At 32.5% G+C, this 21,523-nt stretch overlaps 1 protein-coding gene across 17 annotated transcripts in view; it reads left to right on the top strand.

The window, feature by feature from the left end:
- Positions 1 to 21,523, top strand: part of LOC145239758 (uncharacterized) — a 340,227-nt gene that overhangs the window by 274,034 nt on the left and 44,670 nt on the right. For 16 of the 17 annotated variants that reach the window (XM_080103182.1, XM_080103166.1, XM_080103179.1 and 13 more), the window contains exon 2: positions 10,502 to 10,582. In XM_080103182.1, the coding sequence (XP_079959308.1) occupies positions 10,502 to 10,582 (81 nt within the window). Of the gene's footprint in view, positions 1 to 6,991; positions 7,544 to 10,501; positions 10,583 to 21,523 lie in introns of those variants that run through there. The other variant, XM_080103180.1, reaches the window with a different exon arrangement.

Below are 21,523 nucleotides of genomic sequence, written 5' to 3'. Positions count from 1 at the left end.
TTCCTTTTCATAACCCATCATACTTTCATAAATCAGATTCCATTTTCTGTAGGCTGTTTTTGAACCCAGTCAACGACGGGTACTTTTGCTAGTAAAATATAAAATTGCGTTGTAATCTTTTAAGTAAAATGTTAAGTTGGTAAAATTTTAGAAAAAGCGTTAACTCGAATTAGAAGAAAGAATATATTTTTCTTGTAGATTTCGGTGTGCTAAAAAAAGAATCTGAAAACCGTTACCGTCGTAATTTAATAGTTTCGGAGATATTAATATTTTTCCAATGGATTATTTTCTTTATAAAATCAGCTATTAATGGTGTAAGTCGGCTGATTGCGCATGCGCACAGAGGCAATTTCACTGACTTCATTTACGCTACGTATGAACGGTAATCACGTGACATTTCACAAGGCGCATGTATACATAGCGGACATTTTAAATTACAAGAAATATTTTCATAAAATAAAAAAGTTTTTATCTCATTTTATAGTAAAAATAATGCTTTTAGTAAGTTTTCACGACCAGTTTACAAAAAGCATATCTTTGTTTTTCGTTATTTTTTAAGGGGGGGGGTAATCATATATAGAACTTTTATAGTTTAATTAACCGTTTTTCCGTAAGTAACGTGCCGAAATTTATCGAGCAGAGTAATGATTAACATTTCACAAAAATTCTGTGTTTACATTGGCTGGGCGGAAAAACGGTTGTTTTTGTAAACTGCTGATGAAAACTAAATTTTTTTAAATCAATTAAAAAGCATTAAAAACTACGTAACACACAAAAATGAATCACATTTTTTTTTTTTTTTTTTGAAAATGCCCGCTAAAAATTCCTCTTCAATGTGACAAGTCATGGTACGCTCGTGCGCACATGAACCGCAAGAAATTAAATTACGTGAACAAATACAACGATGCGTCGTGATATTTACTTTTTACAGAAACTAATAAAATGCTGATATTTTTTTTTTTATCTCTCCGGTCTGTGCGCATGCATAATCAGCCGACTTACGCCATTATAGCTGATTTTATAAAGAAAATAATCCATTGGAAAAATATTAATATCTCCAAAATTATTGATTTATGACGTATACGGTTTTCAGATTCTTCTTTAGCAAACCGAAATCTACAAAAACAATATATTTTTATCTACTAGTTCGAGTTCACGCCCTTTCTAAAATAATACTGTTAAGTTTTGCAATTACGCCTTTGGTAAAAAATACTAATTATGAAATTCGCTGATACGGACCCCCCACCCCACCCCCAATTATATTAATTTCATTAACGCGGCAGTTAAGAGTTTTTTGTTGTTGTTAAAATAAGAACGATATATTAATAAATATTTTCCTCTTCCCAAGTTAAGAACGGCTTTCTAAATAACATTTCAGTACGGTTCAATAAGTGCACCACTGCACCACTGCAAAAAAAAAAATACTAGTTTCTATAGTTGTCTTTCTCGATTCATTCGAATAGAGATTTCAACTATGCACCGGTTTGCTCTCAATTAATTCTTAGACGGATATTCACAATCCACGACCGTTGTCACATTACCAAGTATTTTTACAGTCATCATTTGAAGTTCAGTACAATTTAAAAAAAAAAAAAGTTCAATCCTATTTTAGTCACGTAAATTACGTAGTGTGAAATGGATTTAGTTAATATACCTGACCAGTTTATTTATTCAACTCATTTGTTAATTAATTCAAAATAAATAAATAAATAAATAAAAAAAACAATAGTAAAATCTGATATGAAAAATAGTCCCCATCTTTATAAATTATAAAAAGTTAAGTATAGAAAAAATGATATCTCGAACCTGTCCTTAAAATTTTCTCGTTGTTGAACAAATTATTATTATTATTTTTTTTTTATTCAGCCTTCACCCCAAACAAGGCAAAAAAAATTTTGAAGTAGGGGGCTACTATCGGGGACAATTTGCGGGGCATTATGAAGGGAGATGAGTAGAAAGATGTTTGTTCACATTACACTTGAACTTCTGCATATCAGTACAGTTGGGAAGACAGTATCCCGGAAGGGAGTTCCAAAGACTTGCAGTTTGGGGGAAGAAACTATTGGAGTAAAAGGCTTTCTTACACCTAGGGATCTCTACTGTAAAGGGGTGAGACTAATTATATGCTTGCGTAGCAGTGTCAGAAACTGACATTAAAAATGCATGATAAAAAATTGAATAATTCGACCTCCTATCTTCCCAAGCTTATAACTACTTGAAAAATGTAATTCAACCCCTGATTTTTTTTTTTTTCAATTAAAGGAGCAAAGACCAAATTTAAAAAAAAAAAAAAAAAAAAAAAAAAAACAGGTTTAATAGCAAATTGTGCAATATTTGTGTTTTTAAATCGGTTTTCTTTTAAAAAAAAAAAAGATTTAAAGAAAAATCAACGAATTTTAACTTGTTTCGATAAGTATATGTATATATAAATTCCAAAAAATCACTTACCTATAAAAAAATACTATTCAATGGGTACTTCTATTTTTCATTAAGAATTTATCCATATTTGTATTTTACATTCCATGTATTTTTTTAAATAAAAGAATTGTTTTAAACAACTATTTGAAAAAGCCACCATTACGTAAGCATTGTTACGAATTTAGCAAAACGCCGGAAGCGGTGTTTGTTCTTGTTTTGGAATACAGATGGACAGAATGATGTGAAACCACACGTTCGCGTTAGCTGTCTACCCTTGTGTGTGAAGAAATTTGTGTCACCATAGGTGAAAACTAGTCACGTTTTACTGATAAGTTTTTGTCTTTAAAAAAAAAAAAAAACAGCCGAGGAATTTTTTTCTTTCTTTCTTTCTTAAAGAAATACATGATTTTTTGATTTAATATATTTTCTTTCTTCTTTATGGAGTGATTTTTTTTTTTTTTTTTTAATATCGGAAAAAAAAGACAACAAAAAACATTGAATAAAATATAAATAATTTTCGTAATAAAACGAAACTTTCTGTGCAGTATAAGAAGATTATAAGGTTTCACTTAAAAAAAAAAAAAAAAAAAATTCACCGTGGTTTTTAAAGAAAAGCTTTTAAACTTTGGCCGTTACAGGTAAATTTGCAAATAACTGTATTTTTTTTGTTGTTGTTTTAAATTAGCTTATTTTATTTATTGATCTTTTATCTTCAATTTGTGATATATAAATTTGAGTTAAGAAAACTAATTATTTTCATTTTAATAGACATTTCAAAATGGGGGATTGAATTTTTAAAAAAAAAAAAAAAAAAACCGCTTGTCTAGAATATTACATTCAGTTTATTGGAAAGAGCGTAGAATTTCACATTGAACCTGAAAATATCGTAAAAATTGAACCAATAGAAAAATTTTGATAGATTTTTAAAGTGAAAGAAATTGAAAAAAAAATAACTCTTAAAATTCAATTTCATTACTTAAACAAAATGGCTGCATGAAGGTGTGCAGGCACTTTGTAAACACTGTTTTTGAAAAAATAAAAAAATAATAGAAATATTATTTTTTAAACAACTTTAATAGTTTATTTTGGAAGTATATTCCATAAAGAAAATAAACAACGTACTTTAAAAAGCAAAATTACGAGTTTTTTTTTTTTTATTTTATTCGCAGTTTTTTGTTAGGGGTGTCAAAAATTCCCAAAGAATTCTCATACAGCTAGTGAACGGCTTAAAAAAAACTAGCGCTTGACCGCTCACAGTTTACGTTAACTTTTTTATTATGCAGTATTTGTTTTTAAGTTTTGAACATTGTTGAAATAATTATGGAGAAATATTCATCTTGCAAATGACTTTCTTTTTTTCTTTAATGAATTAGCATGGGTGCTCAGGTGTTTGGAGGTGTGTGTAAAGCAAAAACAAAAAAAAAAATGTGGTAGTAGGAAGGCAGGCTCGAACCCGTACCGCGACGGAGGAAAAGAAAGTGAAAAAAACGTGACATCTTTGCTGTTACGACCACCGCCAAACCGGAAGTGGCGTAGGTTTAAATTAAGGCTACACAATAGCAAAGAGGGGATGACTTTTGAAAATATCGGCGATAAAAGTAACCTCCTCTCTGTAGAAAAGTGCCCAGTTGAAGGTGGAGAAATTAATGTTTTAGCCAATATTTCATAAAAATTCAATGTTGCTTTCATTACAATATTGTTTTATTAAAGTTATATTTTCTTACACAAACTTTTCAATATTTTCTTACACAAACTTTTCAATAAATGTTTTTACAATTATATTTTGATAAATTTTTATACAGTAAATGTTTTGGTTTTCAAATGGGGCTCACCCAGTTTAGACAGTTATGAGTATGTCATTTTAATTTTCTGTTTTATATATATATATATATATATATATATATATAAATTAGATCCGGGCAAAATGAATGCTGACGCTCAAAATTTATAAACATTTTGACCCCTCCCTTTACTTAAAAATTCACCAAAAATCAGGAAATTAACCAATTTTAATAAAATTTTCAGTATTTATCAAATAACTAGCGGGGGTTACCTGGCGTTGCCCGGGTGTTTTTGGGTGTGTGTAGTCGGGCGGGGATTGGGGGTGTTAATGAAAACCTAAGAATAAGCGAAGTAAAAATAACAGAAAAATCTGAAAAACACGTGAAAAATGGCTTAAATAACCCTGCTTCAATATCAAAATTCTAAAAATCGATAAAAAAGACATCTCACACTACGATTCAAACCTAAAACCTTTAGGTAATGAGGAAAACCTCATCAGTATGCCCTGTATTTAAGAATTCAGATGAAAAGTCATCGCCCTCTCAGTACAGACCAATAAGTCTCCTGTGTGTCATGAGTAAGTTGTTGGAATCCATATTAAATAACAACCTTCTTAGTGACACACAATATGGTTTCCGCTCTGCAAGATTTACAGCAGATGTGCTAACGGTTATATCACATAGGATTAGTGAATCTCTTGACAAAGGTTTCCTTTCCAAGGCAATTGCTCTTGACATATCGAAGGTCTTCGATAAGGTATGGCATAAGGGCCTACTTCACAAGATTTCCAGCTACGATATTACTGGAAATGTTTTCTCAATCATTAAATCACTTCTCTCTGATAGGTTCATAAGAGCAGTGGTTGATGGGCAGAAATCAGAGGCCGACAGTATTAATGCTGGAGTCCCCCAGGGGTCCATCTTGGGCCCAACTCTCTTCCTGATCTACATCAATGATCTCCCAAAACACATACTTAAATCATTCGTTGACATCTATGCTGATGACACGACCATCTATGGCAATACATCCAAGGCCGTAAATGACAAAGTTCTCTCTAATTCTCTCTCCTCTGATCTTGAGCGCGTGGTACAATGGGGGAAGAGGTGGCTGGTCACTTTTAATGCATCCAAAACCAAGTTTCTATCTTTACATCATCAACACTCTGATCCCCATTTGGCATCAATTGAAATAGATGGCTATCGTCTTGGGGAGGCTCCATGTTTTGACAAGCTTCTGGGTTTGACCTTTACTCCTGATCTGAAATGGAACACGTACATCAAATCTGTTGCCAGGGACGCTGAGATCCTTCTACCGCTCCAGAAGATATCTCACTACTAATGCAATTCTCTATTTGTATAAAAATCAAGTACATCCAAGGATGGAGTACTGCTACATCTGGGCAGGAGCTGCTAAAAACAGCCTATCCTGCCTTGACAGAGTACAAAATTGGCTTAGTGGAGGATGCCCTTTTCTCTTCCCTGCAACCTCTCTCCCACAGAAGAGACGTTGCGAGCCTGTCTTTGTTTTATCGTTATTTCCATGGCAGGTGCTCGTCTGAGCTCCAATCCCTCGTCCCCCCTCGCCAATCTTTCACGAGAAACACCCGTCTGGCTGAAACTACTGTCAATAATTTTCCCCACTCTTTATCTGTGCCTAAATCTAAACGTTGATTCCATGAGCAAAGCTTCTTTCTTAGAACTGCACGCCAGTGGAACTCTCTTCCGCTTGCCTGTTTCCTACCTGACTACAACTTGGACGTTTTCAAGTCCAACATAAACAAACGCCTGACAAACCGCCCCCTTAAGTAAGACACTCTATCAAAACCCCCAATACTAATGATTACTACAATACTATCTCATTGATTGCTGTACACGCAATAACTCTTATCCCTGAGTGGCCTTCGGGCCTTGATAAGTGGTGACCCCCATGTAAAAACAAAAAAAAAAAAAAGGTCGCGCTCTAACCAACTGAAAAATTTTGATAGATTTTTAAAGTTTAAAAATTAAAAAATTCAATTTCATTACTGTTTTTTAAAAAATAATATTTCTATTACTTTTTATACAACTTCAATAGTTTATTTTGGAAGTATAATCAATAAAGAAGCCCCCCCCCCCTCCGTTTTAAGAGAAATTACGAGTTTTTTATATTTTATTCGCAGTTTCATGTTAGGGGTGTCAAACATTCTGATACACCTGGTAAGCTGCGTCCACTTTTGCACGTTCTTGATTTTAAGTAGGAGAACGCTGACCGAATGGAGAAAGAAAAATTAGACAACTATGAAACTGGCCAAATTAATGATGAAAAAATGGCCGCCGCATTTGGGAATAACAGTCTAGCCTGAAAATTAATCGTTTATAAATTACGTCTTTAAATTCAATACAAATAACATTGAAGTGGCAAACAATTTCAATAATATTAAAATTATTTATTTGTTTTGTTTTGTTTTTGTATATAGAAAACATAAAATATCACGTCTATAAGATACGAAAAGTTAAATTTAGCAGTTTCTGAATTTTTTTTTTTTTTTAATCTCTTATATAGCAGTTTCCCTTGAAACGTTCAGAGATGACACATTTTCGTGAAATACCGTGTAAAAGAACATTTTTATCACGCCGAATTTCTACATTCCAATGTAAAAAAAAAAAAAATACTCATTCAAGTAAATAAATACAAGTTGAACAATTTCAATTGAAATAAAGGTATGAAACATGGGTTTTATTTTTGGACCAGATTACGGTCTGTTCAATTGTTTTATGACACACGAAACGAGTTACAAACTAAGGGAGATAACTTCGGTATCATCGTGTTAGACCAAATGTAACCGTATACGCGAATTGTCTTTTTCAGAATTGTTTTTATCTAAATTTGCCAGCATTAAAAGGCTGGAATAGTGTAAATATCAAAATCTTAAATTCAACTTTAACAAATCCCATAAACGATGGAAAATACGGATCTTTCAGAAGAAGAGATGTGTATAACTGTTCCGTCGCAACAAGGACGCGATATGTTGATTATCAGGGATTATTTAATGTGGCGACATAGCTCTATTAAAGCGACTTATTATTGGCGCTGCCGAGATGGCAAACTTTATTCATGCAAAAGTAGAGCCGTAACAAGACTTTCGAGCACTGGAAAGCACGTCTTGACCAAATGTTCTGACCACAATCATCCTCCAAATGCGTACAAAACGCTCGAGTCTTCAAAAATGATAGAGAAATCACGGACAAAGGCACACAATTTCTCCGCGCTCCTTCAATCTTGTGTTACGTCCGTTCGTTTGAAATTATTGCCGTCTATGACTTCAGAAAGCGACGTTCGTCAGAAAATAAGCGTTGAACAAGAGGTAATACTTAAAGGTATTTTTTACGACTTAACCCAGCGTAGTTTAGCTCCTAAAAAGAAATCAAATTCTACTTTTTTAGGCTAATACATTTCAACGGTCTTTAAAGATATGAAAGAAAGAATGTTTTTAAAAATAATAAAAAATTTAACATTTTAGAGTCGGGGATCACGTATATTAAATTAACTTCACGTAAAATGAGCACTCATTTCTTGACCATGTAGCGTTCAACGAGACATGTAATCGTTAGTATTTTTTTTTTTTTTTTTTATTTTTTTTTTTTTTTTTTAAGCTTGGTGGGAGGGAGAAGGAGGAGGAAACGATGCAGGAGGGTCATAAGTTCTAAACATTAAAAAAAGCACATCAAACATGAAGAAGTGGGGGGGGGGGTTCAAATTCATAACTCCACAATTTACAATTTTTGGGGTTTTTTTTTGTTTTTTTTTATAAGATTTACATTGAAAATGTTTTACCGTTAAATATTATTTATTATTTCCTGATATTTTAACACCTGTTTAAAAAAAAAAAAAAAAAGAAAACTAGGGTGGGCCTGTACAATCGCCCTTTACTTTTTTTTTTTTGTGTGTGTTTTCGTCAGATTATTATCGATTGTACTTAACTATATTATCAAATAAAAAAAAGCAAAAATTTCAATGTTTGTAAGGGGTGTTAAGTTTCTAATACAACGTTCTAGTAAATCGATCCCTCATATTCGAAACCACTTAACGAGAACACACTCACACATCCCTCGTATAGAAAGGATTTTTATTTATTAATCTAAGGGCAATGATATTAAGACCTTTATTATCTATTGTATTGCGTATTGTTTTTACTGGTCGCCATGTTTGTTCTCGCACATGCATTCAATTTTTGCGTGCGCTAAAACAGGCGGCTTTATTTATATATTCAAGTTATTTTTAAAAAATCAATGAATTTAATGAGATTTATATGATAGTGCTAAATGATAATAAAGGTATACTTTTTTTTTTTTTCAAAGTTTGAGGATTAGCTTTTTAGAGAAGGTACTTGCGTTGCGTCACAAGGTTGTTATTTATTTATAACTGATATTGACCGAAATATTGCCATGCCCATGTGGTGACATAATAAATATTTATTTGAATATAAATGTGTGTGTGTGTGTGTGTGTGTATATATATATATATATATATATATATATATATATAATGCTTGTACTCTCAGTTTCATCTTCCTTTTGCACTTTTAACACGGAGTAAACGGGCATAGTTTAAGAATAAAAGTAATAACACAATGGGGCAACACCGGGTAAGTACAGTTAGTTTCTATTATAGAATGTGATATCAAGAGTGGGGTTAATTGCACCACTCATTCATTTACCGTTCATGTAATAAAACCATTAAATGTGTACTAAACCACATGTGTACAATATATAGTATGACGTGGGGAGTTGGAAAATAAAAATTAACATCTTATATACGAAGTAAAAGGATTATATACAGTGTAAGATATTCAAAAGTTTAGTTTAAAACATCTCTACTTTTTAAATGTGGCAGTTAAGTAGATTTGTCAGTCAGAAGGTTGATACAGATATATCTTATAAAAACAGATCTTCCTCTCTGACGAAGTAAATCACCCATCACATAATGGGGGGGGGGATAACAAAAGAAGGGGTAAAATGAAAGGGACTTTTTCTAGCTAAGTTATAAGAGAATTAAATAAAATAAAACAACTAATTTGATAGGCTGTGTTTCTTGCTGTAATAGGAACAATTGTATTTTTGTTTTATTTCCATGCATGCATACTCCTTCTGTATGACATTTTTTATTATTAACTGTCTTTTTATTGTTTGTGTCAGACAATCTGTTAATAAATTAAATTCTGTAACCAACTTTCACTTTGTGTTGAAAGAAAAAAGTGAACTAAACACATTTGTCTTTAAAATAGTTACATAATTCAAATAAACCTGAAAATAATTAATCTTTATAAAAGAAAAATATTGTTAGAAAAAGGAAGATTATATTTTGTTTGCATACTAATTTCATAGATATAACCTTCAAAAATAATTAAGTTAACTGTTACAGTAATTTCACTTTTTTCCCTCATCTTCGCAGTATAAAAGGACTAGTTTTTTTTTGGGGGGGGGGTATTTTTTTGTTTTTGCTACTGACCGTTTCTAGATATATCCTGAAAATATTGTGATAACATTAATCAAATCTCAGTGTTTTGTTAACAATAAAATGATACAGAGTTAACATTATGAAAGTTCTTTTTTCAAATAAAATTTAAAGCAATTTATAAAAACTAGTATATTCCTACTCCTTGAGTAATGTTGATACAGTAGCTGAGTATGTCAAATAGTATTATTTGTGAAATTTCAACAAAAGAAACCTAACACATTTGTGAAATGTTGTGGAAAAAATATCTTGGTATTTGCAATAGAGATAAATTACTTTGACATAACTACTGTCTTAGTAATGTGTATTCAGTTTTATTTATATATTTTAAGAGGGGTGAGGGTGAAATGTTGAAATTAGTTTTTAATTGCTGAATACCGTTTTGTGCACAAAAAAATCCGTCATTCTATTCTCCCTGTGACACGCAAGTTAACCGTACAAAAAAAATCTGTCATTCTTTTTTCCCCCCCACTGACATACAAAGTATATACAAAATGACTAAGAGTGAGCAAAAAAAACCTTCTCTCGAATCAAAGAAATATGGGCTGTTTATATGCTTAAATTTGACATGTGCAAATTAAAACGCAGTTGAATTTGAGCATATATTGCATTTTCATGTCCTATTTGTCGGGTTTTGAGTTTTGAGCATTGCACATACCGCCATGGCTGCCTGTTTCCGTGACTGTCAAAGAGGATTAACCAATATCATATTTCTATTTGTGTAAAAAGACATGCTCCAAGATTTAAACATGCACATTTATTCTTTAAAGTAAATTCTTATAACTATGTTTACTTTTGTTGTTGACAGGTTTGTTCAAACCATTTTGTTGATGGCGCCCCAAGTATTTCAAATCCAATTCCAACTTTAAACATAGACCCACATCCAAAGGTAAGATGATAGATTCTTTGATATTCTCTGTTACCTTTCTTTACTTTGTCATTTACTTAAATTGCATTTTTGTCAATGTTGTATGGTTTGTTGTACATGATGCTTTCTCTCTGGGAGATTATGAATGTTATCGTGAAGGGCAGGAAATACTGGAAACTGCAGGTCTATTATCTATGGCAGAGCTAATGCCTCATAAATCTAGAGACATTCTCCTCAACATGCCTGAGATGAATTTTAATATTAATTAGTAATTCTTTGCTCAAAACATTGTTTTACAGTAAATGTACAGTCAGACCTGTTGAGTTGGGCATCTAGCAAGGATGGAAAACGACAGGCTCTCTAAACAACAACAGCTATATGGGGAATTGCAGTATGGTAAATATTTAAGATATAAACCAAGGAAACGTTTTAAGGATGTTAAGAACAACCTGGAGGTCCTTACCATGATTAAGATGGGTGGGGAGAGAACAGCTTAAAAACTATTAGTTTGATGGAAACATGTCTATGATAACAGAGATTTGAAGCAAGTCAACTAAAGTAATCCATTTTAAGATTTTCTCTTTAGAAGCATTATGTATCAAATATCTCACAACACATTTTAGACTGATGATGTGTGTGGTATCTGTAGTAAGGCGGGTCTGACTAGTTAAATAAGATCCTATGGCACCAGCCAATTATGCAAAGGACATAGTAAGATCATAGGTATGTAAAAACAGAAGTCAGAGGCTCCATGTGTCATATCAGCAGTTAGATTTGTAAAAATAAAATTGGGCTGCTGAGCTATTTCCATGCTCACAGCCAAGCAATGTAATATTATAGGGATGAACCTTTTTTATAAAGAAGTGACAATCACCAGTATATATTTTATATAAATTTCACAAAAAAGTTTATATTAGCTTTTTCTTTTTCTTTTTTTTCTTTCTTTTTCTTTTTTTTTTATTACACAGGCATCACCACATTATCAAGGCCAAGAGGCCACTCAAGGATAAGGGTTAAAGAGTGTACAGTAGAAATTGGAAAATATAGTTCAAGAAGTGTAAGCCATTTCTGAGTTTCAGAACAGTTTCAGATCATTCGCTGTTACACAAGTCCTGGGAGGTGACTTGTTTGTAGTAGACAGTTCCCCAGAACAAAATATTCTTACCGTGTCGAAACCCGGGAAAGAACATGTGAAATTGCTCCAGAAAAGGTTTAATATTTATGAAGCAATTCTGGTTTCTGATTGGTTGGTAGCAGAACGTGAATTAATTTGATTTGCCAGTTCTTAGCAGCATCGTTAATAAATAGAATCTTCCGAATGCGTGGGATCATACCCCATTAACCTTAAAATATTGCAACATCCTCCCTATTTTTTATAATGGGGAAGTCCCTTGTGTTTGTTCTGCTCAAAAATAAATATATATTTTTATATTCACTTAGACATAACAAAAATTAGAAATCATTTGGATCTTTAGAATTTTAGCATTTAAAAAGACGCCATTTTTAATTGTGTTCAAACGTCAAAAAGGAAATTACAAAGACTTTTTTTTTTCTTTTTTTAAGCAAAAATATTAGTTACGCATTAGTAGGTTAAAGTGTTAATACAAATAAAATGGATACAGTTTAACGTCTTGTCCAGGACTATTCTTTTTTTTTTTTTTTTTTTTTTAATATATATATATATATATATATATATACTCTGAGCATTACCCCTAGGGGTTTCCGCTGATATTCATGCAAAAAAGTAAAAACCTTCTCATAAGTGGAACTTCGCTGGTCTGTATTTTTAATATATAGAAATCTATATACATACAGGGCAGTGAAAGAAAAAAAAATTATTCAGTCAAATTCACCAACAAGTTTTGAGAAAAAACGTTGCAGCTTTATCCTTGTCGCCGGTTTCGTAAATACATCAGCGATATTTTGTTCTGATATGTAATTCAAAATAATGGATTCCTTTTTTAACTCGTTTTTTATGAAATGGTATTTTATATCTATATGCTTAGATCTTTGGTTGATTATCGTGTTCTGTGCTAAGACTATACTGGCTTGATTATCACAATTAATTACTACGGGGCTTGTAATCAATTCTGGCTCCAAAATAGTCTTCAGGATATTTTTAAGGTAGAGTGCTTCCTGGGTCGTGTGTGTGATCGCGATAAATTCTGCTTCACACGTAGAGAGAGATACAATCTGTTGCTTTTTAGATTTCCATGAAATAATAGGCCCATTTTCTGAGAGTCTGAAACAATATCAAGATACACTCTTGCGATCTTCATCGTTTGCCCAGTCTGCATCCGAAAAACCTAATTTTAGGGGATTTCTTGATTTTCTAAGTACTAACTTCTGTTCTTTAGTTCCTTTTAAATAACGTAGAACTTGTTTAGCTCTGTTTAAATCCTTCATTGTCGGTCGTGATAATTTTTGTGACAGTTTTGTTTATGTATAGCATATGTCGGGCCTGGTTGCAGTCATTAAATATATAAGACTACCTATAATTTCACGATATTGTGTGTCATTATTTCAGATTCTGTGTGTATATTTTTATTAATATCATTTTCGACCGGTGTAGAGCGTTTCTTGCACTCTCCCATTCCAAATTTTAATAGTATTTTGTTGATGTATCTCGATTGATTTATCGTAACAAGTCCTTTGCTTTGAGTAAATTCTATCCCCAGAAACCAGGATATTTTGCCAAGATCGGTCATTTTGAATCTTTTACTTAATTTGTTCTTAACATCAGTTAACATTATGTCACAATTTGATGCGATTAAAATATCATCGACCCACAAAACCAAAATCAGTAGTTTATCGTCTTTGTGTTGGGTATATAAACAGGGGTCTACAGCGCATTGTCTAAATTGTTGTTTAATAATATAATCATGGAATACGGTGTTCCAACACGGAGCACTCTGCTTTAGACCATATAATGACTTGTTAAGTTGCCACACGCTATTTTTATTTTTCATTATAAATCCCTCTGGAGGGGTAATATAAATTTCAGTCTATTGGGGCATTCAAATAAGCATTTTTTACGTCCATTTGATGGATGTTTAGGTCATATTGTGATGCGACTTGCATTAAAATTCTGATTGTCGTTAGGTTTGTGGTCAGTGAAAACATAGAAAAATATTCTTTACCGTAAATCTGAGAGCACCCCTTAGCAACAAATCTTGCTTTGTACTGTTCTACGCCTGATGCTTTACTCTTTTTTTTGTAAAGACCCATCTGGTAGAAATAACATGTTTATCTCTTGGGAGAGGCACTACCGTATAGGTATCATTTTCGGTTAAGGCATCTATTTCTTTTTTCATGGCAATTTTCCATTCATCACAATGTTCTGAATTAATTGCTTCGTTGAAGCTTTTTGGCGCATTTCCCATTGAATAGCAATAGTCGATTTGATAATCCTTTATATTGTCGACCCCCAAAAAATCGGGTCGTCTTCTATTTCTTTTGGGATATCTTTCGAGTTTATCATCATCATCATCATCATCATGGACACTCTCGTCTCCGTCATTTTTATTGTTTTCGTTTGTTCTTATTATTTAAGGTAATATAATTTCATCCTCTTCATATGACGGGTTTTCGTCTGTAAAATTAAACGTGTCTGTGAATTTTACACACCGGATTCTTTTTATTTTATTTTTTTCGGGAAAAAATATTAAATTGGCTGGACTGTTTTTATCGTATCCAAGAAATATACCTCTGTCGGCTTTAATATTCAATTTACTCTTTTTTGCGAAGCAAGTTGAACCAAATATATGCATTCTGCTTAAATTTGTTTTTTTACAGCAGAAAGATTCATATGGAGTTTTAGATAGTGTTTTGTTAATCATTAGTAACGAAAATTCGGTAAATTTGTTAATTTATATGGAACGGCTCCTCAAGAACTTATTTACGTTAGACTTGAAGTCAACCGTATTGTACTCAGCCTGTCTCGTTGGAGACATGACTGGCTATTGCTCACTCGGGATCTTGCCTCCGATCGCCGGGCTTGGGCCGCAGCGGTACGAGATGTGCATCTTCATGAAGTCGACTCAACTCCTCTAGGGTGAATGTCGTTTCAAGTACAAGTACTCGGCCGGAAAGCAGGAAAACGGAAGACAATTCCACAGGCATGCAGTTCTAAGAAAGAAGCTTTGTTCATGGAATCTACCTTTAGGTTTAGGCACAGATAAAGAGTGGGGGGAATTATTGATAGTGTTTTCAGCTAGACTAGTGTTTCTTGTAATAGTAATACACATGGACGAAAAAACGCTTTGGATAATCACAGATTTCAAGGTAGTTCTACTAAAATAGCCATATTTTTTAAACCAAAGCACTTCAAGTCTTCAAATTACTACTGTTTTGTTCGGAAATGAATATACTTTCAAATGAATTAATAAATATGAATGTACATTATATATTTTAAGAGTTTTAAGCAAATAAAGTGATAAAAATGTGAACGTCATAAAATGGCGTTTTCGGTAAGGTTTTGTAATGACCGCCCTTGTTTTCTAAAGGTCCGTACCGTGATTGTATGAAGAATTTCGTCATGAAATTTGGGAACCAATTAGAAGAGGTGTTAATCTTAATACTGTCAAGTGTCCGAAATATTTTTGACCATTTCTTTTTTTGTCGTGTTAAAAATAAGACTTTAATATGACGAGTATTGAACATTTTGAAAAAAAAATTCTTCGGACACCCAGTAGTAAGTAAATCAATCTTTTTACTATCTTTATCAATTAAAAGTATTATTTTATGTTGAGTAGGACCGCGGTAATTGATTTAAAAGGACCTACCCGAAAAAAAAATTGTTTCTATTTCTCGAATTTGGTCAAATGAAGTTAGTATTACTAGCAGCAGCAGCTCCAGCCTGTAAAATCAGCAATAGCACAGTGTAAACAACACGCGTTCTTTAATTTTTATTCAAGAACGAATTAAGAAAAACATGAAAATATGAATATAAATGTTTTTATATGTTTAATGAGAGCTATTTTGTTATCAGAATAACATTAGTTTAGAACTATTCGGTTTTCAGAATGTATAATAACAACAATCCCAACCAATTCGGCATTATGAATCTGTTGCAATTTCTCACATTGCTCGTCAAATTTAAAAACATGGTTAAAAAAACAAAATAAACTTTTGTAGATATATAGCTTGCATGCACTTTTATTCTTTAAATTAGTTTTGAACAACGAATTAAAACAATGTTTTACTGCGAACAGCCACAAATGTTTTTTTTTTCAAAATCAAAATAAGTATCAAAATCTCGTTTATACATAGATTCGAAAAAGTTGTCAAAAAACAAATATATAACAAATAAATGTTATCAAAGGCAAGATAAGTTACTTTTCTACCAAACTGGATATATTTTTTGTGTTTTTATTCAATGTAACATGTTTATTCAGCTCGAAAAACATACAGTGTTTACCGATGTATTGGAAAATTAAAAATGGCACCCGGCCCGACTCTCTTTGACACGGTAAGTTTGAGAAAAGGAGTTAAAAATAAAAAACAACTATACAAAATACTGTTAAAAACTCACCGAATATATGTCAGCCTATGTCACGGTAACATATATTGAGCGAGTTTCTAGCAGTATTTTGTCTACTTTTTTATTTTTAACTCTTTTCCACAAACTTACCGTTTCAAGAGAGTCGGGCGCCATTTTAAATTTTCCAAAACATCGGTAAACACTGTTTTCAAGCTGAATAAACATGTTACATTAAATAAAAACACTAAAAAATTATCCAGTTAGGTAGAAAAGTAACTTGCTTTTGATAACATTTATTTGTTATATATTTGCTTTTTTGACAACTTTTTCGAATCTATGTGTATAGTAATACAAACCCTCAAAATCTATATCAGTATTCTTGAAATTTTAAAAGCAGTTAGAAAACACATCAAACTACAATTAGGAAGCTTTTTATTTCATTATTTTTTTTTCTACTTATTAAGCGAAAGATATTTTTACAACCTGCTCCAGCGTAGTATAAACGGCCTATGGAATTAACACCTTCAACCTCGAAAATAGAAATCAACAAATTTTTGAATGCTCTCTTTGAAAAAAAGCTCTCTTAACTTCACCTCTAATACAAATTATGTGTGGCAAGTCTCCTCCTAAAACACTCTTTAACCCTAACAATAACACTAAGTTCGAGTGGCAAGCCCCCCCCCCAACAAAATACCTCTGTAAGCCACATACAAGCATCTAAAACAAACAAACAAAAAATAGATCCTTCCTTAAAGAAAAATACACATAAAAATAAATTGGTTAACTGTCCTAAAATGCTAGAATGTCCAGGAAATGATGAATTATTTTACATTAAATTTTTGTGAAACTAACCGCTCCCCCCTCTAATATTGTTTTTGTTAGCTTTGTCTCTGTCAAGTTTTCAGTATGTTCACACATAATTTTCCTTAGCCCTACAATTAATTCAAAGTCCGAATGGCAACCCTCCCCATATTCTCATTGCATAGAAACCCTCTTAAAACTACACATAATCATCTTAAAAAAAAAAAGCATGCATATTTTCCCATAGAAAAAAAAAAACAGTTAACTGCCCTAAAATGCTAGAATGACCTGTAATAGGAAATTATTTTACATTCAATTCTAAAATAATTTGTTTATCTTTCATTAAAGTTTTTCATGGCATTTTATACATAATTTCCTAAAAAGGTAGAATCACATTTTGGAGGGGTGGTCAGAAGGAGTTGAGTGGGGTTATCTACAATAATACCAAAGAAATATTGCAATATATTCATTTTTAAATGGTCTTATGTTTAGATTTAAGTTTTTTGTACATAAAGCACATTACAATTCAACTTTGAGTTCTCCAACTTCTTTCTGTTTATGGATACATGGCATTTTTAAGGAATTGCTGCATATTTATGCACATTTACTGCAGATTATTTGGAAACCATAAACTTTGGGAGATTTTCAGTTGCATATTCTGATTCCTTGTACAAAAATACACTTATATGGTAAATTTCATTTCTTAGTCTTGTGTTTTAACAAAGATATGACATTTTTACTGAAAAAGTAGTGTAAAAAATGTGACGAAACGCATATGGTCTTAAAGAGGGAAAAATATCCGAACGTGTGAGGCACAAAAATAGCCATAACTTCCTTAATTTTAATCAGATTTTAAAAATTTAAAAAGATTCTTTCTTAGCTCATCAAGCTCTTTCTATGCATATCAATATTGAAATATTTCAAGCTATTTCAATTTTTTCATGTGTATTGCTACTTGTAAAAAGTTGGCAAGGTGGGACCATAGACTGAAGCTCAGTCGAACACTTTCCATGAAAATAACGATACATCAGAGACAAGCTCTCAACATCTCTTCTGTGAGATAGAGGTTGCAGGGAAGAGAAAAGGGCATCCCCTACAAGGCTACGAAGTCTATTTTGAACTCTGTCAAGGCAGGACAAGTTCTTTCTAGCAGCTCCTGCCCAGATGTGGCAACAGTACTCCATCCTTGGACGTACCTGGCTCTTATATAGACAGAATTGCATCAGCAGTGAGATATCTATTGGATCAATAGAAAGATCCCACCATTTTTCCAGCAGCCCTGGCAACAGATTTGATGTACGTGTTCCATTTAAGATCAGGAGTAATGGTCAAGCCCAGAAGCTTGTCAAAACTTGAGGCCTCCTGAAGACGAGAGCCATTCATTTCAATTGATGCCAGATGTGGATCAGAATGTTGATGATGTAAAGAGAGAAGCTTGGTTTTAGATGCATTAAAAGTAACCAGCCACTCCTTTCCCCATTGTACCACGCGCTCAAGATCAGAGGAGAGAGAATCAGAGAGAACTTGGTCGTTTACTGTCTTAGATGTGCTACCATAAATGGTAGTGTCATCAGCATAAATGTCTACAAATGATGTAAGGATGTGATTTAGAAGATCATTAATGTAGATCAGGAAAAGAGTTGGGCCCAGGATGGACCCTTGAGGGACACCAGCATTAATACTGTGAGCTTCTGATTTTTGCCCCTCAACTACTACTTTTATGAACCTATCAGAAAGAAATAATTTAATAATTGACAAGACATTTCCAGCTGTACCATAGTATCATAATACTAGAGGTCTTAATTTAACATGATATAATCTTAGTTCATTGAAAAAAAAGATTTTATTCACAAAGAATTGTTTCTGTCCATTTTTTTTTCCATTTTTGAAAAAAGAAATTATGGGATACAAAATTTACTAAACATTGTCAAAAAGGCTTAATCAGTGAATGACACCCTCCCGTCCAACTGAAAAAAATACCTCTAATCATGTAATTAATAAAATGGGTAGTATTGGACACACTTTATTTTTTCAACTGTATTGTGGTGTGTACTGAAGAAGTATTTTTGTGACTGGCTGTTTAGTTTTGAATATCATAATCCCCCCCCCCCTCATTCTGGGCATAAGTCTCTTACTGATCCTTTATATCATATTTGAAGATCATTCATTGACATATATGCAGACAACACAACTATGGCAGTACTTAAGAGTATTGATGGTCAAGGTCTTTATAACTCTTTCTCTCTCACTCTCTTAACTTGGAACATATGATGTAGTAGGGGTAAAAAGGTCCTTGTTACATTTAGCACCGCTAAAACACAGCTTGTCTGTTTACCAATAACACTGATTCTCACTTTTCTTCAACTGAAATGAATTTTTGAGAAAATACCCTTGTTTGATAAATATCTAGGACTGACTTTCATCCCAGACCTGACATAGAGGACTTAAATTAAATTTGTTGCTAATATTGCTGAAAAAAATGTTTGATCTTTCTAGTGCTTCAGAAAGTACCTCACTACTGTCAGATAATCCTCTGATTGAGTACTGCTGTCATATCTAGAGAGGTACCTATCTGTGCATACTTCTCTTGACAGAGTACAAAATCAACTTTGCAACTTGGTGCAGAATGATCTTTTCTCATTTTTTCATCTCTACACATAAAAGATGTCGCCAGCCTCTCTTTACTGTACTATTTTATCTACTCTCAACTGTATTGTTTATGGTCAGTGCTTGAGTGCCAATCTCTGACCATCCCTGTAAAATATTCACAGCAAGAACTCTCCTATCTACAACCAAAGAACTAATAATTACCATGAACAATGTTTCTTTCCTAGAAAATCCTATCAGTGAACAAAATAACCATGACCTGCTTCCAACCAACTACAGCATTCAAGTTTAATGTAAAGAAATACTTATATAATAAATTCCTCTGAAGTAATGTTCTATCCATTCAACCCATTGTTTCCAATCCTTTTATGCTAACAATCCTTGTCCAACTGATAATCTCTTTAACCCTTATCCTAAAGTGATACCATAAGTTTAAAAAAATAAATAAAAGTATGAACTTAGGCCTTATGTGTTACTAGCAACTTGATCATTCCAAATTTCCCTTCTAAACTCCATCCTCTCTTGTTTTGATTGGTATCCCCATCTTTCACACCCTTAACAGGAACAGCATATTTACATATTTATTTTCACACATAATCCTGACTTAATATGGAGAAGTTTGCTCCTATTATGCTGTATTGGTTAACACCTTGACATGTCATATATCTAACAACTTATGAATATATTCAATGTATTATTTTAATATTTAGCACTATTGGATTAGATATATATCAAATTTTTTTACCAGATAATCTTAAAATTAACTTTTTCTGTAGAGTTTATATTAAAGTATATTATGTATCATACGATCTTTTATTTATCGTTCATGTTTCAATTAGGAAGCCATTATCTAATACAAATAAAAGGAAATTGTCAAAAGTCACACTAAAAAAAAAAAAAAAAATTATACATAACATTTAAGTTGTCCATCTAAGTTTTTTTGTTTTTTTTGTTCTTTTCCCCTATACACTGCAAGCATCAAGCCACGTTTAATATTTCGTTATCTTTGGTTAGACCAGAATGTGCACTGATATGAGAATTTTCATGGCAGTTTTCTAAGCCTTATTACATCCGAGCTTATGACAAATTGGAAGCGGATGTTTTGTTGGTGATACCATCACTAAAAGATTACCTTTATCAGTTCCCTTCTCTTAGATGGATTGCTTTAACTATTGTTGAAGAGCTCCATCTACCTCCTGTATTGTAACCCTTTGAAATGTCAGAGGAAGGCTGGCAGGTGCTACACCTCGCCTAAGAGTAACTCAGAACTGTGCAAGGCAGTAGTGTTTTGCTTCCTTGAATATTATACTTACCTGCATACTTAAATACATACAGCACTTAGTATTCCTAAATGGACACGCATCTGATACTGGCCAGATTCAGTGTTGCTTAACGTTGGTGATCTAACAAGAACCAGTGCGCTGTGATTGTCATATGTTCAGGTCACAGTCATAACCAGATCTCTGCAATATTTTACAAAACATTGACTAACACAGGTAGGGTTTTCCAGTCTTCTTCTGTTCAATTTAAGAATTCCTATCTCTAATTTTGTAATTAGCTTGCTTATGTGTTGTTTATTGAATCAAATAATATTGTTATATCTTACTAATAGAGATTTGGTATCCGTATGAATCCAAAATTATACTATTACTATCTTTTCATGCTCAATTCAAGGGAGGGGTGTAAATTTGTCTTGGAAGCATATACTAATTTGTTCTTAAGTAAAAATAAAAAAAAACTGCTGCAATTCGTCAAGTCTTCATACTTTTACTTTCCATTTTAATGTATTCTCTGTGCCCAGTTTTTTAATGTTGAAAATGAATGTTTTTCAGCATAACTTGGACGACAATTGTTTATTCATATGAGCATCGTACTAAATTTGAAATTATTCTGTATTAAATAATGCTAGAGTTACAGAACTGTTGCGTTGGTTGACGCATTTGCTCCTTTGAAAGCTGAAAAATATGTAAAATAAATGTATAATTCTTATATCACCACACAAACTGAAAACAGATTCTAAGAGTAAATAACAATATTATTACATAATAAAATGTGAAATTTATGCTAATTTA

The sequence above is a fragment of the Euprymna scolopes genome, chromosome 19 (assembly GCF_053919585.1).
Source record: "Euprymna scolopes isolate OS-2025 chromosome 19, ASM5391958v1, whole genome shotgun sequence".
NCBI lineage: Eukaryota > Metazoa > Mollusca > Cephalopoda > Sepiida > Sepiolidae > Euprymna > Euprymna scolopes.
Note: the sequence above shows the minus strand (reverse complement) of the source record. Positions and strands in the feature narration are given on the sequence as shown.